This window comes from Musa acuminata, chromosome BXJ1-2, assembly GCF_036884655.1.
Source record: "Musa acuminata AAA Group cultivar baxijiao chromosome BXJ1-2, Cavendish_Baxijiao_AAA, whole genome shotgun sequence".
NCBI lineage: Eukaryota > Viridiplantae > Streptophyta > Magnoliopsida > Zingiberales > Musaceae > Musa > Musa acuminata.
In genome coordinates this window covers 16,098,191-16,125,334 of record NC_088328.1, presented here as the reverse complement: position 1 = coordinate 16,125,334, position 27,144 = coordinate 16,098,191, and the positions used below count along the sequence as shown (strand labels likewise).

Here is a 27,144-nt window from a genome sequence, read left to right as displayed (position 1 = left end):
TTCTTCAAATTACTTGAGATTTTTTTCTTAATCAAGATCTCTATTTTTTTACCCCTACAATTTTTCTTGGTATTTTATTTAAGAGGAGATCTACTATATGAATCATGTCTTTTGATATTTACATGATCTTACCTCTCATGATATGATTTATTTTTGTATAACCCCTTGTATTAATCACCCAATTCATTCTTCTTGATGAGATGAAATGAATGTGATGAAATGAAATTATGCATTAAATACTTATGATATTGTTTTGATATTCTAAAATGATATAAAATTTGCGCGCTTATGAGTATCATATATGATATGATCATAATGTTGATTGATTTATTTTTTTTGATATCATTCATGGAAAATGAAATGTAAGGTTTTGAAATTGTGCATGTTTTAATTTGAAACTATTATGATGCACAAATATATTGAAAAGAAAAGATTGATACTTCAACTTTATCATGATTTAAAAATTATTGTAAAGGGGAAAGAATTACAACATTGTAATTATCATCGCCCTTTTTATGTCATGAAATACTTGACTCATTAAATCAATTCACGATTTGATTAAATCTGAATTTGAATAAAATAAAATTTATGAATATCCTATCAATTGTTGTGTTGATTGAATCTCTACTCATTTAAATCAAAATTTAAAAATACCCCTCTAGTCAGGTTCAAATTAATTTCATATTTAATAAATAATTAATTATTCGAATCGTTTTTATGTACCGAGGTAGTTAAAAGGGAGGGTTTAATAGCATAAAATTTAAAGAACCCACTCTTATCTCCATCCTCACAGTAAGACCCGACAAGTGGGGAAAATTGGGTTAAACGAGCATATCACAGCCGTCCACCATTCCGACTCTTGATGAGATCGGACGTATCACATCTGCGTCGGACTTCGGAGGAGAGCCCATCACAGCCGTCCGTTGCGGTGAGTCAACGATGGCGACCGGTTCGCGCTTCGAGCACCGCCCTCGCTCCTTCCCTCCACTATCGTGATCATTCATCTTTACCGAACCGTAAATTAATTCCATGATCGGATTTTTAATCTCGTTTTCTTTTATTTATATATATATATAATATTATTTTTATTTTATTTATTTATTTTTTTTGGGGAGCGGGGGGGGGAGGGTGGCGGAAGAGACCAAGGCCGAAGGGGAAGTAATTGGGCTGTTGGATTCTTTCGCCCGTATTTGTCTCTGTCCTTGCGTCGCTTCGGTGGTGGTGCTACTATTCTTCGCCTCCCTTCCTCCTTCCCTCCCTCCCTCCCTCCTTCTTCTTCTGGGAATTTGCAGAGCGAGGAAGGAAAATACTGATTACGATAATCGAGAGTGAGAAGGAAGATTGAGAACAAACAGTTTTTTTTTTTTGGGTAATTTCTTCGAGTTTTTCTTGCTTTTTGGTGCTCAGCCTTCCCCTAATTTGAGGGGTTTTTGTTTCGTGGCGGAGGGGAAACTTACAATAGAGGAAAATAGGGTTCTTTTTGGGGGAACTGTCGAAATTGGTTTCCTTTAAGGAATCGAAGCAAAACGAAAGAAGGTTGCCAAAAGGGGGATTTGATGGGTTTTTTCTCGCTTTTTCTTGAGAAAATTTGGAGTTCTGTGGGCTGTTGATTGCAACCGAGGCGAATCGGTGGAGAATTCGGTTCTTTTCGTGATTTTCTTGGAACATTTCCTCTTTTTTGCTGGATTTCGGTGGTGTTTTGGATAATCTAGGAAGATAGGAACTGATCCATTCAGCGGGGACATTGATACCCATTTGAGTTTACCGATCACAGATCGGTGCTCGCGTCGAAGATTCGACCTCGAGAACCGATCAAGCAGAGTCGAGTTTCATTTCCGATCACTTCGCCCTTTGATCGTTGGAGCCGCCTCTCGCCGCCATGGCGAGCTCGTCCGGGCCGCTCGATTACTGGAGAAAGTTCTTCCGCAGTGCCAATTCGGATATATTCGAGGTGATGGAGCACGCAATCCTCGTCGCGGCCTCTGATTACCCCCAGGAGTTCAGGAGCAGGAGGGATCAGATAGTAGAGAAGCTGTTCGCCGTGCTGCTGCCGCGATGCTTCGGGTGCGATCGCGTTGCCGAGGGGGAGGAGGGTGATCGCAGCGTTAAGAGGGACGGGGAAAAGGAGAGCAAGGTGGACAGTAGCAATGACGGGCCTGAGGACTTGAACCGGATCGTGAGCAATTACAGCTTTGACGAGGCGGAGGCACTCACCGAGGAGATTGAAGAAGAGAGCCAAATCGTTGGGGAGGTTCTCAGGATTAAGGAGATCTTTGCCAACCACCATGATGAGGTCTGTGCCATCCTTTCCTTAGTAAAATCTGGCTTCGATGCAGTTTATGTTGCATTGAATAGCGCGAATGTGCTGTTTCAAGTTTGATTTGGAATTTGGACTAACATCGCTGATTGTACTGAAACTTGCTTCGCTGGTTTGCAGTCTGATAGTGTATTGTTCGAGTCATTGAGGAGGCTGCAGTTGATGGAGCTTTCTGTCGAAATACTGAAGGTGAAGATAGAGTATAGGATTCGAGTGTAGTTGATGGAGCTTTTTTAGCCTAAGGATGCATAGAGTTTGTCGGACATAAGCAATGCCTTGCTTCATGTTATGTTAAATTCATGTATCTTTTTTTGTCTTAGGCAACTGAAATTGGAAAGGCAGTTAACGGTCTGCGAAGACACAACTCAAAGCCAATTCGCCACCTTGTCCGCACTCTTATTGAGTAAGCTTGCATTGCTTTATCAAAGTTGTTTAGAGAACTAAAAAAAAGGGAATTGTTCATGTATCTTTCCTATGAATGAATAACTAGTGCTCTATGCTTGCTTTCTTTCTTGTTTCATATTTGTTTCTTTATTCTTTTATTGCATTATTTCGAAAAGGTAATTTGTTTGGTGGAGGCAAATATTGACTACTGATGAATAACTATTGCTCCTTTGCTACACGGACTAGTTGAAAGGGTTACGCAAATGACTTCTGAATTGTTAATTACATTTTAGTGTCTTCCAATGGACTCTGCTCATTGAATGTGGATACATATTAGTTGTCTAGTTGCTCATCTTGCATTGCTTCCATTCATCTTTTTGCGCGGCAGGGGTTGGAAGCTTTTGGTAGATGAATGGGTGAGGGCTACAGCGGCCATTGCAGGTATAGCATATCTTCTCTTATATGTTTTCATGGCTTGTTATTTATGAAATCTCATAGGTGATTTCAAACTCATTATCACAGATGATAAATCTCCGGAGTCTGTAAATCCTCCCATGGAAGATGAGGAAGGGCTTCCTTCTCCGCCCTTGGATGAGGGAGCTTTGTTTACCACACAAACTGCTTCCATCCAGCTCTCTGAGGTATAAGATAGAAATATTGGGATGGTACATTAAATATTAGATATCTTCTGAATTGCACCGCTGCTTTTTGAAGTCAATTGACTAGGTTTCATTTTCTGTGTCCTCCTTTTTACATTTTGGACATGAAGTTCTTCGACGAAATGGATGATGATGGAAGTGAGTAACTGTGCTTTTGCTTTGCTTTTTTGCTCATGGTTTGCTGGTATGTTTCCTTAATCAATATTACTGATGTCATCTTTTTTTCTGAAAATATTATCCAGATTTTAGAAATAATATGGACGTCGAGAAGCAGCGAGGAAATGGGTTGCCTACGGTACATGATGTACCACAGAGGAAAATACAGCCTCTAGATCAATCTTTAATGCCAAAAGAGAAGCCGGAGACAAGGAGGCAAGAGCTGCGAGAGTTGGCTGTTCCAGAAGGGATGGAAGTGATAAGGAGGAAAGAACCACCGCATTCAGCTATTCCAGAAGAGTTAAAACAGATGAGGCTGCAGGCTCCAGTAATGAGACGAATGAAGCAACAGGATCCCTTGATATGCCAATCCAAGAATGAGGGTATCTTGAACAAGCAAAGCAAGCCAGTGATTCCCGATTCTGGGCCTGGCAGACCACCAAAGCTAGTACGCACTCTAAAAGCTGGCGGTGAGATGAAGCCTAAGCAGCATCAAGATGATGCCGGACCTCGGAGAAAGCAGTTGGCAACCACACAAGATGTAAGTTCCACAAGAAGTTAGAAACTTTTAGACATTGTAGTTTATATAACTATTTTGTTTTCTATGCAGAAAACAAAATTCTCAGAGGAAGTCTCCATAAGAACTAAGCTAGAACTGGCGAAAAGGAAGCTTCATGAAGGCTACCAGCAGGCAGAAAATGGTTTGTTCCAGTTCCGTGTTCTTCTGTTCTGGTCTTATCGAGTATCCAGTAGCTAAACATATAGCTTTTCTGATGGGTGCATGCCATTTTACTTGCTGCAGCGAAGAAGCAGCGAACTATACAAGTAATGGAGCTGCATGATCTGCCGGCACAACGGCACAATAAACATCCTGTTCCAAAATCCAGAAACAACATCAGGAATTGGGCAAATGGTCGGCGATAGTTGTGTTTATTCTGCAAGTGGATTGACTACTTACCTCTGTGGAATTTCCTGTTTCTTTACATCGAAAGCACACAAGCCATCCGAGCTTAGTACCGAGGATTTGACAGAAGTTTTTATTCTTCTGCTTGTTCTTAATGGAGATTTAGACAGTTTGACTTCATACTGCTACCATACCTGGTGAGAGCGGTGACAAGTTCTTCAAATGTAATTATGAAGCCTGAAGACTTCAACGAGTTCCAGCATGGCTGAACATTTAAATCATTGGTTCTTTTAAGATGAATAAGTAGACATCCAGCATCAATTATTCTTCTCCATTTGTGATTTGTTTGCCTTGGTCCTGTGATCTGATAACAGCATGATTTGGTTTATATATGTATGTATATATATATATATATATATATATATATATATATATATATGTATATATATGTATATATATGTATATATATGTATATACATGTATATGTATGTATGTATGTATATGTATGTATATACATGTACATGTATATACATACATATTTTTATGCATATTTTTCCTGGATAGTTGGATGGTTTAGATTAAAAGTGAGAGTAAGATGGACTATGATTTGATTCTGACTAGGATTTGACTAGGAGGATGATGTGAGTGACAATACAATTTAATAATAAATTAGAAATAGTGAAAATTTGAATTACAAATATAAATTTTGCATATTTTTAATATAATAATAAAATTTAATAGCAAATTAGAAATTTAGCTTAAAATGTATATCGTATTATTAAATTAGGTTTCTAGTGAATGGATCAATTCCATCAAGCATAATTGTGCCAGTTGAGTTTTTTTATTAAAAATTAATTAATTATTTTTTCATAAGACGAGTGACGATTTCCCCCATTTTGAGATTTTGTTAAAAGATGATACCCCGCAAAGAGTCTCATAAATCATAATTATTAACTCTACTATAAGTTTTAAGATTTCATAAAGTAATTTATATGAGACTGTTAGTTGTTTCGATAAAAATTAAAAATATTTCATATATTTCAAAAATAAAGAATAATAATATTTTTCTTTTTTTCTCAATTAGCCTTAAGCTTATGTTTATATAAACTGAAAAAACTTATAATATATATTTTCGTTCTCTTGTGAAAGAATAATATAAAAATAAATAAATTATAATATTTTTACTTCCGATGAAAAATAATATAACTCTATTTTATAAGTATTATAATTGATTTGATGAACTAAAATACTATATTCGATCTAATTTTATTTGGTTGACTAGGTATTGATGAAAAATATAAATATTTTTAAAATTTAAATATTTTTTTAAAAAATATTATATAAAAATTTTAAAAATATAAGGCATCATCAAGAAAAATTGAGCTACCTACATGTTGGTCTTATACTTGAACCGTTTAGTATCGTAGTTCTTATACTTTAAAAAATTATATTGAGATTCTCATAATTAGTAAATTATTATGTTTAACTTTATTTTTAATATCATCATCTATTTATTTAATGGAATTCACTATACCTGAATTCCATTATCGAATTAATGCTAAACTAAAGAGTAAAATGATTATTTCATTTTACTAGCTTTCACTATACCCCTACATGACACCCCCATGTCGTGCTAGCTTCGTCTACCCACCTTTCCTCCGTGCCTTAGCCTTCCCTCCCTACCACCCCTCCCAACCCCTCCTCTCCCCTCCTCCACACCTACCACTCTCACAACGGAGAGAATGTCCTATCCTCATTCCACTTCGTCTCCACCCTATTATTGGCTTTCGCCTTCGTAATCAAGGGATTTGATCACAAACCGATGGAGAAATTTGGTATATTTTACATTTGATTTTGAGAATTTTCAAGGGGTTTGAGTTGGATGTCACATTTGAATCGTTTGATTCATTTGAAAGATTTTATTTTCGAGGTCTTTGGTTTAAATTTCTTTTTATTTACTGAGAGAAAGGTAATGCTTTTGTGTGTGTTCATGTTAGGTTTCTTCGATGCCTTCTTACATGGTGACGATATCATCATACTAGTGCTACTGATGTTCCTCCGACCGAGTGTGGCCTTAAAATGTCATTGTTTATCCCAATTGCGACGGTAGCCTTTTTAATGAGATCATCAGTCCTCCTTTCCATCTACATTCAACCATTGAGTCCTATCGTCGTCGTCGGGTGCCCTCCACCAACGCTCACGCGCTCTGATAGCGATTGGTCCACCATGACCACTTACACTTGTCAATCATCGGAACTCGAGTTTCATCATAATCATCGATCCCTCTATGGTGAACCAATGTTTTAATGTATGAAATAATTATTTTATCATTTGGTTTGGTGTCTTGATGATGATGTGACGAACAACGGATTCTGTTTGAAAACCTCAATATAACGTTTAAAAGTATATGACTACGATGTTAAAAGAAGAAAATATCGTACACGATGTGACTTGAGCCAAAGTGCCGTTGATTTCATCAATGACACGTGCCTCTCTTTGATCCGATAAACTTGGAAAGCACACGTAGTTGCTGCACTGATAAATATTAAAGTTCTGTTGACTGCAGAGCTGACAAATCACTTTCCAATAGCTCCATAAGAGCGTCCACTCTCCGAAAGCGTCTCCCATCTCCCACCTTTGGAGGCTGATAAGATTGACCAAAATATGTCACCCTAATCGCCATAAACACGTTTTCGATCTCCTATGAGCCCAAAACACACATTACTTTGAGGTAGTTGGAAGAAAAATCTCTTGTGGAATCTTCGGATAACAATACACCATCTCCATGACCCCTCCCTCTTAACAAATAAATCCATAGACATCAACATTTACCTTCACTGGTTTCTATAACATAGATTGACTAATGGTGACCAGCATTTCACTTTAATCTCTTTATTGAGTTGAACATTCTGTTATAGAATCAGCAAAAGCATGTTTCTCATTCACATCCTCTGGAAGCAATTTAGGATTATAATTAAAAAAGGGACAAAAGATGAACAGAGTACCGAGAGTGAGGTGGTCGACCCTACAGAAGAGCCCAACCTGAAATTATTGGATGGCATAAGAAAACATAAACCACCAAACTTGACTGTCTCAGCCTAATAATCCTATCCTAGTGTGAAGGCTTGGGAGATTTGTCTGGCAAGACGTTGTCAGGAAGAATCAGCTCAGGAGGAACTTCGCGGACCACTCCAAGCATCGAATCATACTCCTCATCCCTGCGAGCAAACTTCTTGCGCAGTACTTTCTCGAACTCGATCTCATCGAAAGACTTGGCATTCTCCACAGCGTGCACCTGAGCCAAGTTGGTATAGTTGGTAGCAGACTGAGAAATAAAAGCCACCTCTTCTTCAGTTAGTTTCCTCAGGAACCTTGCAGGATTTCCTCCCCATACCTGTCACAAAACAGAAGTTTATAAATGAGGTGCAATCAACTAATAAGTAAATAATCACTCATCTTTGCTTCATCATGGCCCAACCAAAGGCTGTAAATTCATATGTTCCATATCCAGTTGGGAATCAGAAGTGATCAAGTCTGCAATTAGATGACCCCACAGATATTAATGGCCCGATCTGATTCCTTGCTGGAATGGAAATGGATCTGGGACAATCTAATCCAACAATGACCTGATTCTCAACTCATATGTTGTATGATGAAATATTATATGAGCTTCTACCACCACGATCATGCCTCCTCTAATTGCAGCATCTCCCCTCCCTTCCCTTCGGGTGGAAGCACAACCGCTCTCCAACCTCCGACAGTGGAGCGCAATGCTCTCCATCCACTGCAGCCCCAAGTTCAGAAATGGCTGATATTAACTAAAGTAACCATAATGCTCTCCTTTTCTTGTTAGTCTCTCTCCCAGTCTCCTTGTTCGCTAGATTGTCTGGTTGACATTGGTGAGACCATATAAAATTAAAAGAGCTAGTGGCATGGTAATGATTTCAGGTTACTACTATGAGCTTAACTTATTTGAAGTAAGAAAGAAAGAAAAGAAAATAACTAAATAGATAAATAGACGATTTCGATAACCTCTCCACACGGGATCCTTGTATTCTGCCTTACAAGCGCTCCAGCAGCAACCATTCCATGTTTTTCCACGACAACTCCATCAAGCAGGACAGCACCCATTCCAACAAATGCTTCATCCTCAACAGTGCATCCATGCAAGACAACACTATGACCTGTAAAGTTCAAACTTTAATGCAATGATGACATTTATAAGAAAATCATATCAAGTATCTTGCAGCTTGCAGCTTGAATAAAAAAACTTAACCCAGCAGCAATGTAACAAGTAAAGAATTAAAAAACAATACTTATATCGGAACCAGAACATGCAGGATTCTAGGTGTCTAGATTTTATGGAAAGGATGCAAGGTACTCACATAACATAGCAATTAGTACATGATAAACCAAGAATGAAGTACCTTGACAACAGCCTAATTTTCAGATATATTGTGGAATTCATGCTTAGAAATTAATGTAAAACTGTCAACAACTGTGATTACATCACTTGCCTATTGTGACGTTATCTCCAATTATAGTTGGTAGGACCTTCCCACTTAGATTAGATTTTGCCACATGCACCAGGGAATTATCTTGTATGTTTGTGCTAGATCCGACATGGATGCTGTTAACATCACCTGGAAAAATATTAGGGAAAAATGTTAATAACTACAAACACTATCAGTCAAATAATGTATATACCGGAACCAATGCCCTTTATTACTGTCTTAATGGACCGATATCTGGAGAGCAAATAATCATGAAAGAAGAGTGATAAATGTCTTCCTAACTGCTATTCAGCAGTAACATAACAACAATAACCAATATAAAATCAATGAATGTAAGTGTCAATCTAAGACCTGAATGACTTTCCACATAACAAGGAGAAAGGAAAATTTTTGTTGGGTTATAAAGAGAGAAGTACACCATAAATTCTCATTTGGAAATTTTGCTACAGTTGCCAAAATATAATCAAGGGGAAATAGAACATTACACACAAAAGGTAGGGATAAAAATGATGGTCTCAACGAAGAACATATCAGTGTACAACATTGAGTTTGTCATGATCTTGATACGTCATTACCAAATTGAACTAAAAGGAAAATCTCATGCATCACAACTAGAATTACAGATCAATATATAACAAGCCCAGGATTCAATGCATATTATACAGAAACTTATTCACAATTTAGCAGATACCTAAAGAGAATTACGGCAAGCATTGACCTCCATAAGTGTCCAGAAGATAATGCAAGGATAGGGAAAATTGCAAGATCAGTTTTACCTTCTAATCTCAACCAAAGATCGATCCTACTGGATTATCATAGGCTCAGAACAATATTCCATTGAACACACGGAGTCGATGAGAGAAAGGAACAATTTCTCCATATAACGGCATGAAAGTATAAGTAGGTGAATTAAACTAAAAAATATCATAAAGAAGAGCAATTATGTGCGAGATAACAGACACTATAGCTGATGCTACCCAACAAATGGAATCAAATCTATACGTATAATGAGACAATTTTCAAAATTAGCTGATCCTTCATTATTTAAATATATACAGTTGAAGTCTCATATTATTGCATGAATCGTAAATTGATTTTGGAGGTGTTCATATTAGATAGGATTTGAATGATAGAATTCAAGTTACGTGAGATGATTTTGTTTGGACTTATGGCTTTAAATTTGTTTAGACTCAATATAGTTGGTGGGAGTTCTACTCGAGTTAACAGGAATTGTTAATAGATTAACCTTAAGAAGATAAAATTATTAATTTAATTAAGGAACACTTATGAAAAAATTCCCATTCTATTTCCACTCTTTAATATCTTTTACTTGCAATCATTTCCTACATGAATTCGTTTTTCGCTTTCTCAATATACTGGCCACTGTGTGCCATAGATTGCTGCATGTATATAAAGAAGGTTCATTTAAGTGCTGGTGAATGTCTGTCAAGGCATGGCCTGCGTGACCCATTTAGACTTATCTACATGGAGTATAACTGTTTCAGGATTTTCAGTGATTCAAGAACATCTTAAGTACTGTCTAAATTCAAAATAATTGTTTAAAATGTGTTAGTATCTAATAACATTTAACAAAAATATACTAGTTAAGAACCTCTGCAGCTTCTAGTATCAAGAGTTTCTCTGTCTCTCATCTTTAAGAACCCCAATCACATTCTAAAGAATATGATTTTGAATCCAATTCGTGATTAGGTATGTCAAATTTATGATGTATAATTCCTTTGCCCTTTTCCTACAAAGATCACATATCTTGATGGGCATGAAAATAAAAAGTTAAGCACTTGGACTAATCTTTACTTCTATAGAGATGGATTTACACTGACATTATGAGAAATTACATTTCGAGAAATGATGTTGTATAACCAATGATGGATACCTAGAGGTGGATAATGCCAAAATGCTAAACTAAAATGATCTGAGTAAAGATGATTTTACACCAAACCAGCAAGACAGGTGGCATATACCCAAGTCCCTATCCCTTAGGTCGAGGGTTTGAACCCTTGCTAGGCACCTTATGCACTCCTTATTCTTTGGGATTTTTGGGATTTCAATGTCATTTTAGGTATGGATTGGCATTCGACATACCAAACCAGCATCGACAGCTTCCGAAAAATTGCAACATTTTCTCCTCCCTATCAATCATCCTTTCAGCTCATTGGAACTAAAGAATTATTCCCTCCTATCATTTTGGCACTATAATGCTAGGAAGCTATTCCTTCAAGGATGTTAGGGATCTTTGGAGTTTGTTCCGAGAGAATATTCTAATTGGTGAATGATTAAGGACATACACATTATTAAGGATTTCCTTGATGTATTTCCTGATGAATTGACAGAGTTGCCACATGATCAAATCAAATTCACTGTCAAACTTCTCCCTGACACAACACCAATTTCGAACCTCCTTATAGACTGGCACCAATTGAGCCGAAGGAACTAAAGAAGCAATTGCAAGAGTTGTTGAACAAGGGTTTCATTCGACCCATCGTATCCCCATGGGGAACACATGCTCACTTTGTGAAGACGAATGATAGGTCAATGTGAATATGCATTGACTATAGGCATCTTTATCAAGTAACAGTATAACACAAATACACTCTTCTCCACATAAACGATTTATTTGCTCAATTACAAGGCACACGGATTTACTCCAAAATAGATCTCACATTCAGCTATCATCAACTAAAAATCAGAGAAGAGGACACGCAGAAAACTGCCTTTGGAACAAGATATGGCCTAAGAATTTCTCTAATAGAACTCTATCATAAGTTCTACAGTTCCTACCTTTGGAACAATTCACCAAACTTTCTCGAACATAGTAAAGTAACATTTAGGCTATCAGCAAAGCTGTATCTATGGGGTAATAAAGTAAGAGAAAAAGGCTCTTATCGATAAGACTTGTCACAAATAAGGACTAGAGCTTTCCAATTAACAAATCATAGCAGGGATTCAATCGTCAACTAATCTTAATTTGAATTAACCATAAAACTTTTGGATTATCCTGAAATTGCTGATGTGAATCAACCAAAAGTACTTAATTTTTTAAACATCAAAACTAATACTAACCGATACTACATTGAATTTTTTCATTTATTTTCATATGAAGCATCTGCACCAATTCAGCTTCGCAGGACCCACTAAAACTTGGCCTAAACAACTGAAACCATGGTTTAAAATACCACGTATACCAGTCAAATTTATCAATTTGACAACCAACTAGGACAAGAACCAATCAATTTCATGCGGTTTGTTCATTATAAGTTATACCACCCAATAAGCTTACCATACTAGGTTTACTGGATGGTAAGTGTTTGCTTTCTTTTTGACAGTACTCACAACTAAGATATTCAATTTCGAATAATACCACCCGTACCTAGAGGTATATATATATATCTGCGACTTCGCCTCTCTTCTCCCCATGCAAGGTGATGTCGCCGTTTTTTTTTACTTTTATATATAAATATATATATATATATATATATATATATATATATATATATATATATATATATATATATATATATATATATATATATATATATATATATATACACCGAGTGGTATATCGAACGGTATACCGCTCGGTATACAGTACCGTATCATACCGAGTGAATATCGAAACTCCGATACGATATGATATTTCAATCCTTGCTCACAACTATTTTATTTTTCTTTTTTCTTCTTTTGTCTTTCTCTCAGTGTCTCCTTGGCCTCCTCTTCTTCCTCGTCCATCCTCCTCCTTGGGCTCCTCCACCCTTCTCTTTCTCACTTTCTCTCTGATGTGGGTGGTACCAAATGGTACCAAGTATACCATGTGTTGGTACATCGTCATGTAGCACTCTTGTACGATTACCAATGGTTTGAATGCTGATTGGCATCTGTATCAAACCGAGATTTAAATTTTTTATCTCAAACAATGTTTAAAATATTAATCCAATGCCAATACCGATCAGCGATCAAACGTGAAAGGCTTCAATGGGTGTCAATGCATATTCTAGTCCATTTTCACTCTCCCAATCAACTCCATGGTGAATACCTTCAATCTTTATTGTATTAACCAACACCATAAATGTCATGTAGCTACATGGTTAATTGACCATAAATCAATGTTTTTAAAAGCGCTAGGCACCAAAAGGTGCCAAGGTCCCAAATCCTTCGAACGGTAGCAACGACAGTGGAGTTATTGACGATGGAAGGTGGGGAAGGAGAGGGTGGTGGTGACGAAGAAACCTTCGGACGGTGACAACGGCAATGGAGAAAGTTGTGGACAACGATAGTGGCAATGGAAAAAACTGTGGACGATGACAGCAACAATGGAGAAAGCTACGGACGACGACATCGGGGGTGGAGGAAGCTTCAAATGTGTCCATCGATGGTGAAGGAAGCTGTGGACTCGTCCCTCGGTAGCGGAGTGAGCTACATACGAAAGCCACAACGGGGAAGGGAACTATGCACGAGAGCTACAACGATAGGATCTTCGGACTTGTCTATCGATGATAGAGGAAGCATTAGACTTGTCCGTTGGCGGCGGAGAGAGCTACGCACAGAGGCAGCAACGACAGAGCAGAGGTGCATCGAGGGCAGACTGTGGCGTGGGTTTTACTATGCGTGCATGGGTCATGCAGGGACAGGGGGTTTGTTTATTGTGCTTAGTTGGTTCAATTGAACTAACTAATGCCTAGTTTAATTGAACTAGTTGACAATCTGGTCAAAATTCAACTGGGCGCTCGCCTGACGCCTAGGCTAAGGCGAGTGCCCAGTTGGTGCTTCATTGAAGCGTGTCGCTCGACCATTGTGCAAGGCACTCAGGCCTCGCCACACCTCACCTGAGTGCCTAGGCGAGCACCCAAACGCCTTTTAATAACACTACCATAAATTAACTTCCTCCAATCTTTCAAAGGAATTTCATTCCTTCACTTCCAATCTTTCAAGGGAATATCAGGAACTAAAATTACTTTTAAGTTAGGTTATTCACAATAAATAACAAACATAATTTTGTATTTGTATTAGTAGTTTCCTAGGAGGAATTTAAGATCAATCTAATGGAGTGGACAAAGTTTTGCTAATTGCAATTATGAAAGGATGCCTCTCATAAAAACCAAAGCATGCTTTTATAGTTCTACCTGAATATGTTTTCCAAAGTATGGATTAAGCAATTGGGTAAATCATCTAGATATTACAAGATGAATAATTTCTTTAAAAAACTGTGAATGAGATCAGAATCAAGTATACTGAGCAATCTAGATCAAAGTAACATGGCTTCAAAGAAAAGCATAAACTAAAAAATTATAAAATTCAAGAAAAAACAAAAAGTCAATATATACTAAAGATAAATAATATAAACATTAAAAAATTACTAAAAATAACTTAGACTAAAAAGAAATATGAAGATGACAAAACATGTTAGGAATAGAAGAATACAACAAAGATAAAACTACATGTCAAGTTAGGAACCAAATATGAAAAAGAGAAAAACAAATAAAAGTACAAAAGTATATATATTTCAATATAAAAATACAATAAATAAAAAAATTAAATACGAAACTTTTTGAAATATCATAATGGAACCACTTCATTTGTAACTAAACCAGAGTAATTTTTGCTTCTTACATAGACAATTTAACCGAAAAACACATTTTAATTTATATTCAGCTTCTTATTGTATCAGCAACCATTTTATTTACTTGAACCCTTCAAAACCTATTCGTCTCCTTTTATTTCTCTTGGGACTTCCAATGACAGATTAATGGAACAGTAAATACCAATTTCATCACTAGAGTAGCTGCCAATCTGTAAGCTAGATTTGCCACATTGCGATATTATTTCTGCTTCTCATCCCCACTGGTGCCCAACCTCAAGTCTGAATTGATCAAGATTAATCAGGTTCAAGTGATACAAGTTAATCACTAATTTTATACAGAATTGATCATGTCCAATTGTTTACAGCCTGTCCTGGGAAATTGAAACAGCCAAATCCTATTTCTTGAGGATTTCAAATCAACAGTCTAAATCAGTATCTGCAAATCTTTAAAACGATGCCTTGGTCTCCAGCTACACAATAACCACTGAATTAAAGATCTCCATTTTCCAATTTTATATCCAACCTGCTTAAAGGAATCAAACAGCATCTTTGCTGACAAACGGCTCCTCACTTTTTATCAAACCATCACAAGTTAAATATTGACATATACTGCCACGATATCCATTCTAGGCAGTTCTAGAAAAATCAGAAACAGGAAGGCACAAATATTAATATCATGTGAAAGTAGTAATAGAGTGCTTTACACTAAAGTAAAACTCAAAAGAAAAATATATCATCTAAATTCTTTACAGACATGTACATCACAAGGACAACTAATGCGAAGTACCTCAATGCATCACATTACCTGGCGATGTAAATTACCTACTTGATGCATCAAGCACTAAAACAAGATATGAGTGATACTTTCTACCATATGCCAATATTGATACATCATTCTCAGTTGAATACCAGCATATCAAGAAAGTCAAATTTGTGAAGAAAAAAATAAAGAAGGGCTTTCGGATAATCATGCTCTGCTAGATGCGTACACGATACCTCACCAATTTGTTTAACATAAACATACCTCGGAGAACACATCCATACCAAATTGATGATCCTTGGCCTACTTGGACATCACCAATAACAGATGCGCCTGGAGCCACAAAGGCACCTTTATGTACATTCGGTACTTTGTCAAATATGTTCATGAGTGTGCGATGCCTCGACACTGAAAAAGGGTATGAAGAAAGCAGAAATCACAGGTTAAAAAGCCAAAAAATTAACCGAATTGCTTTCTCACACTGATTTTCCTTCAAATTCTGAAAGTTAGTGACGTATGCCGCATCAGTACTCAAGATTCTAGAGAGAGAGGGAGCGCATGGAAACCCAGATAATCTATTTCGGATCTAAGCGCACGTTCAGCAGCTAGAATCATCAGATCAAAAGAAGGGGACGGAGGGAAGGGAGGGATCTTACACTGCTCCTGAAAGAGGTAGTTGCCCTGGAGGCGGCAGCCGAGGCGGTCGATGGCCTGGCCGGTCTCCCGGATCCAGAATCCGACGGTGTAGATCGCCCTCCCCAGCGTCCCCATCGATCACACGCCGCGAAGAAGAAAGGCCGGCGAGAGAGCGGAGGAGAGCAGCAACAGCAGCAGTGAGAGGAAAAGAGGGAAACGGAGATGGCGGAGAACGGCTCGTGTATACAGCGGAGTGGAAGTTGGGGTTTCGGTGGATGACGAAATTACTAAATTACCCCGGATCACGGTAAGCCGGTTCGCTAATTACGGATCAGAGTGGACCCGAACCGGCTTATTTAAATGCTCCAAAAAATCTATTTTAATCTACAATATGTGTATATAAATAGTTAATATATCTTCCTAAAATATTGTTTAATACGATCATAGAATTTATCATATGCATAACGTTTTGAAACATTTAGAAATATAACAGATTCGATGCCACACTGAATCGGTTGGATTTTGATGAGAATTTAAAATTTTAAGAATTTGTCAATGAGGAAAATTCTGCTCTAATCAAAAGTTGAGATTCTCTTATTGTTTGATATGTAACAATAATTACCGTAGATTTAATTGATATTTAATATTTATTGGTTTACTTAATAATTTTATCATTTTATTATAGTAACCTTAAATATTTATACTTTTAAAATTTTAGACTATATGGTTATCATTATGATTAATTTAAATGTATTTTAACATATTTTAAATTTTATTAACTAATAGAAAAAAAAATATATTATCTAAATGAATGGGTTGATGGATTAAAAAAAACGAGGCAAAAAGAGGAAAAAGTGTTGGTTGGTGCTTTTATCATACTGCAAAAAGAACAGAAATGTGGAGTAGTTATTCTAAAAAATTTGCCGAATTAATATATTTTTTAAAAATCGTTAAAACAAAAGGTTTAACTGAAAAATATTTTATAACATTAAATATGTAAGATGGTTATGGGCAAAAAAAGCCATATTACACAAGTCTAGTTGACTTTAAATTACTTGATATACAAAATAATAATTAAATTAGTTAAGATCTAAACACTCACACAAATTATCAAATATCTATCAACTCAAAAATTAGATCCACTATATCATCAATGTCACCATGTAATTCTCCAATTTCATCAGAATTTAAATATCGATTGATCAATGTTTACTAGCAAAGAACATTAAATCATATATAATGCTGATAAACCAGTATTATACCAGCCAATATATTACAAAATCTATATCAGAGTGATATTTATAATATTATAATCATGTAAACTAGAATTTAAATATTGATTGATTAATGTTTAGTTTACTAGCAAAGAACATTAGATCATATATAATGCTGAAAAACCAGTATTATACCAGCCTGATATGTTACAAAATCTATATCAGAGTGGTGTTTATAATATTTTGCAATAACCAACATTAAAAAAAACCCATTATTGCTCACACTGAGGAAAGAACAATGAAGAGACAATCCATTTGATGGTGATTGGCATCATACCTTTGGTAATCACCAATATGAACTGATTTATAGATTCCTATGGCTCATGATTAACACATAAATCTTGCAGAAATCTCCAATGCGCCAAATTGATGCTACTTCAAAAGATGGGGCATTCTTTGTTGGACATCCACTTTTAACACATGGAACAAGGATCAAGATTATTTAAGCACCAAATTTGATATAAATATATATCAAACATACATGAGTTCCAAGAAGGAATTATATAGGTGTATCACAACACCTTAATAAAGCCATTAATCAGGAGTTCCTGTAGTAAAGCTAAAGCTACTGTAGTTACTCCTGAAATTATTGATACACAGGATCTTCAATTCAAACTTGGCAAAAGTCTTCAATCACCTGAAAATAGGAAAAATTATTGTATGCTCAAAAGAGATTTTAACACCATAAAAAGAACCTATTTAAAGCAATAATTATGCAGTTACTGTGAAGTAAAAGAAGTGCAAAGGCCAAAAAGTCAAGATGCAAATCTTCCTTCTTTGCAAACAGAATTTCAACTGGGAGGGCTGAGGATCTATGAGCTGGTGCTCACTGCATGGTTTGCTGCACTTTTAACCAAAGGATCATGAGTTGGCACTGAAGCCATACAGGTTTATGTCAATGAAGCACATAATGAGGCTTGCCATGACAACATAGACCATTCTACAAGGTATGGCAGAGAAGCAATAAGGCTGGACATGTAATGATTGTATACTTGACTCCATGTGCACATGGGCATTGGTCCAAGCTTCAAATTTACTCTATTGTTACCAACCAGTTGTTCCATGGGTGCAATACACACAGCATGTAACATATCCATTTTTCTTCGAAGAGGTCATCTGATGTTGGAGATGTAATAATACTACAATCTCGCAAATAAGCTACTAGTAACAGGTACAAATGCTCCTATGACATCACATCAAAACATGTGAAGAAAAAGCTGTAACATGAAACAACGACGACGATAAAGCCATGAGTTCCAACAATTTAGGGTCAGCTAAATGGATCTTTTGCTACCTCTGAGATTTATAAAAAGTCTTGTCTAGTTAAGTTTAGAGTATTTAAATTTTATTTATAGTTTCTATTAAAGATTTTTTAGATGTTCCTTTACCTCGCCTCGTACAAATATTAATCAAGTCACTTCTTCTGAATACCGCATTCGGAGGTCTCCTAAGTACATGTACATACTATCTAAAATGATTTTCTCTTACTTTATCCTCTATCAAAACAATACCTAGTTGCTCACGAATAAAAATATTTCTTTTTTCATTTTTCTTAGGAACATTAACATCCATCTCAATATTCTCATCTCGATAATATAATTTTTTTGTATATCTGATTTCTTAACCGCCCAACACTCAGATCCATAAAATAATGTTAATCTCACAATTGTCTTACAAAAATATTTTTTTAATCTCAAAAATATCTGATGATCATATAAGAAAAATTTTATAAGACAATTGTAAAACCAACATTATTTTATAGATCTAAGTATTGTACAGTTAAGAAATAAAATATACAAAAAAAATTATGTTCTCCTAGCGCCCCTCTCTATTTAACCATCCTATTTTTACTCTATGAATAATATCTTTATCGATCTCTTCATCTTGCAACTATAACATGCAAGAACTATTTAAAAAAAAAAAGAGATTGACAACTACTACTATTTTTTTCATACAGCAATTGCAACAGGTAAGGGAACTAGAAAGCTCAATGGGCTTCAATGAAAGATTGTAACACGACATTTATGTCAAGGTAAATAGGATAGTTTAATTGGCTAACCATCAGATTCCTCACATGAATTCTTTGTTATTTTGTTCAAGCATTTAATTGGATTAAAGTTGGGCTGCACAAAGTAAACTGATCATGAAAGAGGCCCACAGTTAAATAAATGAAGATCAAATGAATATTTTCAATAATAAGTTCAAGAACACATCATATACAATCACGTTCTGTTTGTTCTTCTCATTATAAATATCATAATTTTATTTTAAAGAACAAGAGAAAAAAATTTAACAAGTATAACTTGCAGATACAAAACTCAGTGGTAATTTACATTAAGCAGAAAATAGATGACTTTGTGTGGCTATCTGCTGGTAGAGCCAGTATGGCAATACATGGAGTGACAAGCCAATGCACCTATGTGCATTGAGCATGTAATCTATTTACCGGGAAATAAGCTTCTGTCTTTTACTGAACTTAGGAACTGATCTTGGTGTCTGTGTATTGCCAGCATAAGGCATAACATCGTCTGTGAGACTGACATCTATTTTGCATGTACAGTTAGATGAACTATGTTATCACTTCTAATCACTGAATTAACCCAAGCCGATACAATTTCTTTGTTCATGTTTTCCTTATTTGTTCTAGATCTACAATGTCATTCACATTTTCAAGAACAACAAAATCATGCTAACCAGCACTCCTAATGTCGACACAGATTTCAGTGACAAACTGTGGCTAGACAATTAAAATCCTAAATTAGGAGTACAAACTTCACATATATGCCTGTTGCAAGTACTCGGTGGTCTCGCAACATAGTATTGTCTTCTCTACTAATAAATGCCTACTTGCAAAACACACTGTGGTCTCACAACATCAAAGAACCTAATTCACAGAATAAATGTCTTATTGCAAACAACCAGTGGTGTTGCAACAACAAAAATTATCTCCTAGATATAAAAATGCCTGCTTGTGGTCTTGCAAACATCATAATACCTCTTAGACATGATAAATACCAACTTGTAAGCAACATGTGGTCTCACAACATCGTATTACCATGCCCAAGACCATGATCCTTAGGCCGAGTCCGCTGCGTGCCTGAACTCCTGCAGCTCCTTGAAGTTGAGCCATGGCTTGACCCACACCTTGGCCTCGTAGACCTTCTTCTTCCCTGCATCGACGGCCTCGACAGTCAAGTGGTGCAGGGTCCCTGCAACCACCTGCTCCTTCGCCTTGACCACACGCACGAACTCCAAGAGAGCATTCTTCATCAACACACAAAGATATTTAAGTACTTTGAATCAACCAACACAATATACATCACACGAAAACATGTACAAAGAAAGACCGATTACAAAGAAACATAATCTCAAATTTAGGGTTTTTCGATCACGTGAACAGATTGAAGAGGAGTACGAGAATGAAAAAAAAAGGGTATTTTTTTTAAGAAAAGCTATCAAAAAAATCCAGAAACCGGATCACGATAGGAAAAAAACAATTTTGGGAATCATACAACACTTACAGAAAAGAAAATTATGATAAAATTACTATTTTCCAGAAAAAAATGAAACCACACCAAAAGGGAAAAGGAAAGAAATTTAGAAAATACCTCTTTCTTGTTATGTTCGTCGACGGCGAAGCGGGCGAGCTGCTCGGTCTCGGCGCTGTTAGCAATCCCTTCCACTTCCTTGATCCCTCCGACGGTCGCCATCGCGATCTGAGATGATGGAGACGCAGAAAAAGCGGCAGTGACAGAGTATGCGAACGAGGGGAGGAGTCGCCACCTTTATAAAAGCGGTCTTTATGGGATTCAGTTTTCTAAGCCTTCTTTATCGTGTCGCTTGTTGACAAGTCGGGTCATGATCCGATCACAGAAGCTTTGCGAGTCGTGAACGTCATTAGACCCGGATCCATGCCAATGATCCGATCACGGAAGCTTGGCGATTCGTGAATGTTAGCTCCGGATCTGATTGATTATATAACTTGGATTGAAGTGGATGTCTAATGATCCGTTTGCAATTTCGGATCAAATTCATATTGCCACACTGTGAGTTATTGTTTATTATGAACATAATGGGTTAAAAATTTCTTTAAATTAAAATACCATTTGATTGTTGGATTTTTCTTTAATAAATATCACCTAATATCTTAAGTAATATTAGGTGATATTTACAAGTTATACACATTTATTTTTTTTTTTTCACAAAATGGATCATAAGTGTTCTAGAAATTTTTACAAAAATTCTAAAATACTGGGGAAAAGAATCTTCTAGAACTATAATTTTTAGATAATAATATAAATATTTTGGATCTAAGTAGAAAACTATGATCCAATTTGAATCATACCAAAAACTATAGATACATATATTTGTTAGGATCAAGAGCACTAAGAGAGGGGGTGAATTAGTGTAGCGAAAAACTTTTCGTCAGTTAAAAAGACTTTCGTACGAAAACCGTTTCAGAAATAACTTTAACTTGAGAGCAAACAGAAGTATAGATAATGTAAAGCAATGGAAGCAGTTTGCAATTAAGATAAATAGCAGAATGTAAATGTAAATTGAGATTTAGAGTTGTTCGATCAATCTTGACTTGCATCCACTTTTGGCTTCCTCCTCCGATGAGGTCACCGACATCCATTAGAGGCCTTCCTTAAATAAGCGAAGGCCAACCATCCTTTTACAGCTTTTCTCCTTTTGACGGGCTTAGGAGACAACCCTTATAGATTTTCACTCCTCTCTTGAATGATCAACACTTAGAAAGAAAGAGGGAGAAGAACTTCTAGCCTTTTACAACACTTTTAAGCTCTTAAATACTTAAAATAAAAGTAAGCTTTCGGTGCCCCTAAAGGGTAGGGTTTATATAGGCCCCAACCAGTTTGAAATTGGAGCTCAAAAGTGTCATCTCTTAGATTTCCAGGGTCCTGACGGTATCACCGCCATAACTGGGCGGCACTACTGCTTGGCATCTGACATTGGGTGGTATTACCGCTCAATTTGGGTGGTACCACCGCATGACAGAGCTCGGAGACTGAGCTCTAGTGGTACCATCGCTTGACTAGTGTAGTACCATCGCTTGGCAAAGCTCGGAGACCGAGCTCTGGCGGTACCATCGCTTGATTGGGGCGGTACCACCACCCAGAACTCTTGGGAGATCGAGTCTCCTGGGCGGTGCCACCGTCGACCAGGAATTCTGGGTCCGAATGGGCTAATCCATTCGACCCAATTTGGGTCTGTCAAGGGCCCAATTGGCTCCAAATTAAGTTAATGGGATCACCTCCCAATGCTAACTTAATCTTCATGCTAACTATGACAAGTAAGATATTAATACTACAAAACATATTCCGGTGCGTCAATCGCTTCTTCTAGCGAGCTTCCGGCGAACTTCCGGTGAACATCTGACGAACCCTCGGCGATGCTCCGGCGGACTCCTATTAAACTCCTAGACTTGTGACTGTTAGGATCGAGAGCACTAAGAGGGGGGGGGTGAATTAGTGCAGCGGAAATCTTACAGCGATTTAAAACCAAAAGCTGCGTTCGTTCAATAAAAACTATTATGATGCAAAAACTAATTCTCAGTTTGTATCTAAGTACAGTTTGCGTCTAAGCGCAGATTGCGTCTAAGCGCAGTTTGCGTCTAAACACAGTTTGCGTCTAAGCGCAGTTTGCGTCTAAACGCAGATTGACGTCTAAACACAGTTTTACGTCTAAACGCAGATTTACGTCTAAACGCAGTTTTACGTTTAAACGCAGTTTTACGTCTAAACTCAGTTTACGTCTAAAACGTCTAAACACAGTTTGGACAGTTTTACGTCTAAACACAATTTTACGTCTAAACGTAGATTTACGTCTAAACGCAGTTTTACGTCTAAACGCAGATTTACGTCCAAACTCAGTTTACGTCTAAAACGTCTAAACACAGTTTGAGCAGTTTTACGTCTAAATGCAATTTTATGTCTAGATGCAGTTTCAAAGGGAGCTGAACTTTAGAAACTGGTTCGTAAGAGCACAGAAGACAGTTTTGCAGAATCAAGGCGTAAACGTAAACTGCAATGTAAATATCGTACGAAAACACTGGTTTACGTCTGAAAATAGATTCGGACAGATCAGCACTTAAAGACTTGTTCGTGAAGGCGTAGAAGACAGTTTTGCAGAATTAAAACGTAAGCGTAAACTGTAATGTACGAAAACACCGATTTACGTCTGAATGCAGATTCGGAAAGAACAACACTTAGAACTTGTTCGTAAAAGCGCAGAGAGCAGTAGTAATGAAGGAGGTTTGCAGTAAGGATAAAGTGCTCAAAAATAAACGCAAACCAGAGATTTAGAGTGGTTCGGTCAGTCTTGACCTACTCCACTTTTGGCTTCCTCCACCGACGAGGTCACCGACGTCAACTAGGGGCCTTCCTTCAATAGGCGAATGCCAAACTGCCCTTTTATAGTTTCTCTCCTTTTGACAGGCTCAGGAGACAACCTTTACAGACCTTTCTCTCCTCACTTTACAACTGAAAACTTGAAGAACAGAAGGAGGAGACTTAAAGGCTTTACAACACTTTTGAGCTCTTAGAATCACAGAAAAGATCAAGATTTCGGTGTAGGTCTGTATCTTTTCAGTGCTGAATGGGTGGGGAATTTATAGGCCCCAACCCAATTCAAATTTGGAGCTCAAAACAATCAAATCCCGGAATTCTAGGATCAGGCGGTTGCACCTCTTGACTGGAGAGGTTGCACCGCCTGGCAGAGCTCGAAGACCGAGCTCAGGCGGTGCCACCTCTCTGCCAGGGAGGTTGCACCGCCCAGTCTTGCTCGAAGACTGAGCTCAGGCGGTGCCACCTCTCTGTCAGGGAGGTTGCACCGCCTAGTCTAGCTCGAAGACTGAGCTCAGGCGGTGCCACCTCCTGGCTGGGGAGGTTGCACCGCCCAGTCTCGTTGGAAGGCCTAGCCCAGGCGGTGCCACCTCCTGGCCTGGGCGGTTGCACCTCCTGGTGCAATCAGGGTCCGAATGGTTCATTCCATTCGGCCCAATTTCAGTCTTTCAGGGGCCCAATTGCCCCAAGATTAAGCCAATGGGATCACCTCCCATTTTCCAACTTAATCAACGTGCTAACTACGATTAAATCTAAGACAATTTCTGCAGCTTTGCTTCGGTGCGTCAATCGCTCCTTCCGGCGAGTTTCCGGTGAACTTCCGTCGATCATCCGATGAACCCTCGGTGATGCTCCTGCGGACTTCCGGCAAACTCCTGGACTTTGCGACGATCCACTTGGCAAGTTCCGACGAGCTTCGCTTGGCAAGCTTCTGGACTTCTCGGATCTGTTCTCGCAGAACCTCCGACGACCGTCCGAACTTCCGTCGAACTCTCGAACTCCCAACGTGATCATGAACTTGACTCCGGCGCAACTCCTGCTGCTTGTCTATCTTTCATCGTAGTTAATCCTGCACAGTTATCTCAACACATAGATTAGACAACAAATGACAATTGACTTCATCATCAAAATCCGAGATTCAACAATCTCCCCCTTTTTGATGATGACAATCAATTGATAATGGAGTTATCCTTAACTCCCCCTGTCTATATGCCATCGTTGAGATAAGTCAACCTTGAATTCAAGACTTAAGAATTCAAGTGACGTATTGATAAGTTAGATCAGTTAAACTTATCAATACTCCCATCATGATACTCATCATGATATATCTCTTCAAAGATGATGTCAGGGCTTGACATACATCATCAAGTTTGTATGATTGTGTTTGTAACTATTCATCATGTAGTTTGAACATTATCATATAAAGCTGTGAAACACTATTACATGATGCACACATTTGAAATATTCTAGCAAGTTTTGCATTTTCTTCATATGATAAGATATCAACTCAGGGCATAATGCAAACTTTAGCACATGTTCATATATCTCTTCGTGATGCAAGGATGGCATAATCATAGCAGTGTTTATAGCATCATTCATAGTATTTCTAATCATGGCAGTGTTTATCAATTCATATATATCTCCCCCTTTGTCATCAACAAAAAGCATAGTAATCATGATACCAGAAAATAATAATAGCAAGCTTATAGAGGAATTTTACATAGATTGCTTTAAATACTTCTTCCCCTTTGTGTTATAATCCATTGTCTATGTAAAGATTTTGCAGGATGGAACACATACACATGAATCACTTCATCAAATCTATTTCAGAAACTCATTTTTTATGAAAGTGTACGAGAAAATCTGTTTCATAAATAAGATGCATTCGGACAAGATTTTGTTGTAGATTTTCACATATAATCATGGAAATCAAGTGATTTGATCATACAATATAGTCCGAAAAAAATGATTTTAACAAATTTATCTGTTCGAACACATCATCATTCTTCGAATGAAATCAAAGCACAAGGTTTTCAAAACTTTTAGTTTCAAAGCACAACATTCTTAATTTGGACACATCACATACCAAACAATAATGATACCATAAAAATCTGAGATAACTTTTACCACAAGGCGCAAGATATATGTTTACCACGATAGATGTTTACAGCTAGTACATCAGAAGTGAGTAACATAAGAAGTTTACAACAACAACAGGTGTTCAACAAGTTCATTGATGAGGTGAAAAATTAAAGTGCCTAAACAAGGAGTCAAATTGACTATGAATTTGCTGCAGCTCAGATAGGATTTGATCTTGTCTTTGTTCAATCCGTTCTTGTCTCTGTTCGAATCGATCCATACGAATCCCAATTTCTTCGATGGATGTATGAGTTTGCTCAACTGGATGTGTTTCCTCAAAGGGAAGGGTCGGAGGAGATTGAGTACCCCTAAATACTGGTGTTTCCGGTTTTGGTTCAGGTTGAGGGTGATCAGTCCTTCTAGGGATTCTAACCCAGTTACCGTTTCTATAGTAACATCTTAGTCGGTGAAGTAGATTTTTGTTTATTATGCTGAATCGATCTACTTTCATTACTTCTTCTTCTGGTGATATTAGAATGTCGTAAGCTTTTATTATTCTAGTGATTATACCACCATATGGGAGCATCATATCTTTCTTAGATAATTCTAACATGTTTTGTTGAATAAGATAACCAAGACAGATGTCATGTCCCTTCATGATTGAGTACATAGTTCCTAATTCATGAATATCTAGATCCATTCGACTATGTGTCATATGCAACTTACGAGCCTTGCCTTCGTGGAAAACTGACCAACTCTCAATTTAGTGGAACTGGAGAGAGAGCCACTGAATTGTTGGAACTCATACATAGTGATGTATGTGGACCCATGTCAACTCATGCCATTGGAGGTTACTCCTACTTCATTACATTTACTGATGATTTCTCAAGGTATGGATATGTGTACTTAATGAAGTACAAGTTCAAGGCCTTTGAGAAATTCAGAGAGTATAAGAATGAGGTGGAGAACCAGACTGGAAAGAGTATCAAAACTCTTCAATCAGATCGAGGAGGTGAGTACTTAAGTACAGAGTTTACTCAGTTCCTCACGGACCATGGGATATTATCCCAATGGACACCTCCTTATACACCTCAGCTCAATGGTGTCTTTGGAAGGATGAATCGTACGCAATTAGATATGGTACGGTCCATGATGAGTTTCGTTGACCTACCCATCTCATTCTGGGGATATACCCTAGAAACCACAGCTTACCTTCTGAACAGAGTTTCAACTAAGTCGGTAGTGTCTATACCATATGAGATATGGAAAGGGAAGAAGCCTGATCTTAAGGTTGTTAAGATTTGGGGCTGCCCTGCCCACATTAAAAGACACAACCCCGATAAGTTAGAATCAAGGACAGAGTGATGCAAATTTGTGGGATACCCCAAGGAAACTTGTGGGTATTATTTCTATCATCTCGAGGACCAAAAGGTCTTTATAGCTAAGAGAGTAGTGTTCCTTTAGAAGGAACACATTCTTGGCGGAGACAGTGGGAGAATGATA

General features: G+C 37.4%; 3 protein-coding genes across 3 annotated transcripts; 1 reads left to right on the top strand and 2 right to left on the bottom strand.

Moving 5' to 3' along the window:
- The first annotated feature begins 1,137 nt into the window (after positions 1 to 1,137).
- On the top strand, positions 1,138 to 4,754 carry LOC135595893 (probable mediator of RNA polymerase II transcription subunit 26b). The gene is made up of 9 exons (XM_065087369.1): positions 1,138 to 2,293; positions 2,438 to 2,506; positions 2,638 to 2,720; positions 3,090 to 3,142; positions 3,224 to 3,342; positions 3,471 to 3,498; positions 3,603 to 4,057; positions 4,127 to 4,217; positions 4,319 to 4,754. The coding sequence occupies exons 1-9, from the start codon at positions 1,880 to 1,882 to the stop codon at positions 4,438 to 4,440; spliced, it is 1,434 nt and encodes a 477-aa protein (XP_064943441.1). The 5' UTR covers positions 1,138 to 1,879; the 3' UTR covers positions 4,441 to 4,754.
- Positions 4,755 to 7,372: 2,618 nt separating this feature from the next.
- On the bottom strand, positions 7,373 to 16,171 carry LOC135595886 (gamma carbonic anhydrase 1, mitochondrial-like). The gene is made up of 5 exons (XM_065087360.1): positions 15,947 to 16,171; positions 15,555 to 15,698; positions 8,938 to 9,063; positions 8,453 to 8,604; positions 7,373 to 7,814 (listed from the first exon to the last, which is right to left on the bottom strand). Exons 1-5 carry the CDS (start codon positions 16,059 to 16,061, stop codon positions 7,533 to 7,535), a joined length of 819 nt encoding a protein of 272 aa, XP_064943432.1. The 5' UTR covers positions 16,062 to 16,171; the 3' UTR covers positions 7,373 to 7,532.
- Positions 16,172 to 17,638: 1,467 nt separating this feature from the next.
- LOC135595884 (cysteine proteinase inhibitor 6-like) lies at positions 17,639 to 21,007 on the bottom strand. Its single transcript, XM_065087348.1, has 3 exons — positions 20,809 to 21,007; positions 20,256 to 20,464; positions 17,639 to 17,837 (listed from the first exon to the last, which is right to left on the bottom strand). The coding sequence occupies exons 1-2, from the start codon at positions 20,908 to 20,910 to the stop codon at positions 20,276 to 20,278; spliced, it is 291 nt and encodes a 96-aa protein (XP_064943420.1). The 5' UTR covers positions 20,911 to 21,007; the 3' UTR covers positions 17,639 to 17,837; positions 20,256 to 20,275.
- Between the last annotated feature and the right edge of the window lie 6,137 nt (positions 21,008 to 27,144).

Excerpts from the sequence above, each read along its gene's own strand:
- LOC135595893 (XM_065087369.1), top strand. The coding sequence starts at position 1,880 with ATGGCGAGCTCGTCCGGGCCGCTCGATTACTGGAGAAAGTTCTTCCGC. Across the intron at positions 3,343-3,470 it reads CTTCCATCCAGCTCTCTGAG|TTCTTCGACGAAATGGATGA; the intron begins GTATAAGATAGA and ends TTGGACATGAAG. Across the intron at positions 4,058-4,126 it reads AGTTGGCAACCACACAAGAT|AAAACAAAATTCTCAGAGGA; the intron begins GTAAGTTCCACA and ends TTTTCTATGCAG.
- LOC135595886 (XM_065087360.1), bottom strand. The coding sequence starts at position 16,061 with ATGGGGACGCTGGGGAGGGCGATCTACACCGTCGGATTCTGGATCCGG. Across the intron at positions 15,699-15,946 it reads CTACCTCTTTCAGGAGCAGT|TGTCGAGGCATCGCACACTC; the intron begins GTAAGATCCCTC and ends ACCCTTTTTCAG. Across the intron at positions 8,605-8,937 it reads TGGAGATAACGTCACAATAG|GTCATAGTGTTGTCTTGCAT; the intron begins GCAAGTGATGTA and ends TGAACTTTACAG.
- LOC135595884 (XM_065087348.1), bottom strand. The coding sequence starts at position 20,910 with ATGGCGACCGTCGGAGGGATCAAGGAAGTGGAAGGGATTGCTAACAGC. Across the intron at positions 20,465-20,808 it reads ACGAACATAACAAGAAAGAG|AATGCTCTCTTGGAGTTCGT; the intron begins GTATTTTCTAAA and ends GTGTTGATGAAG.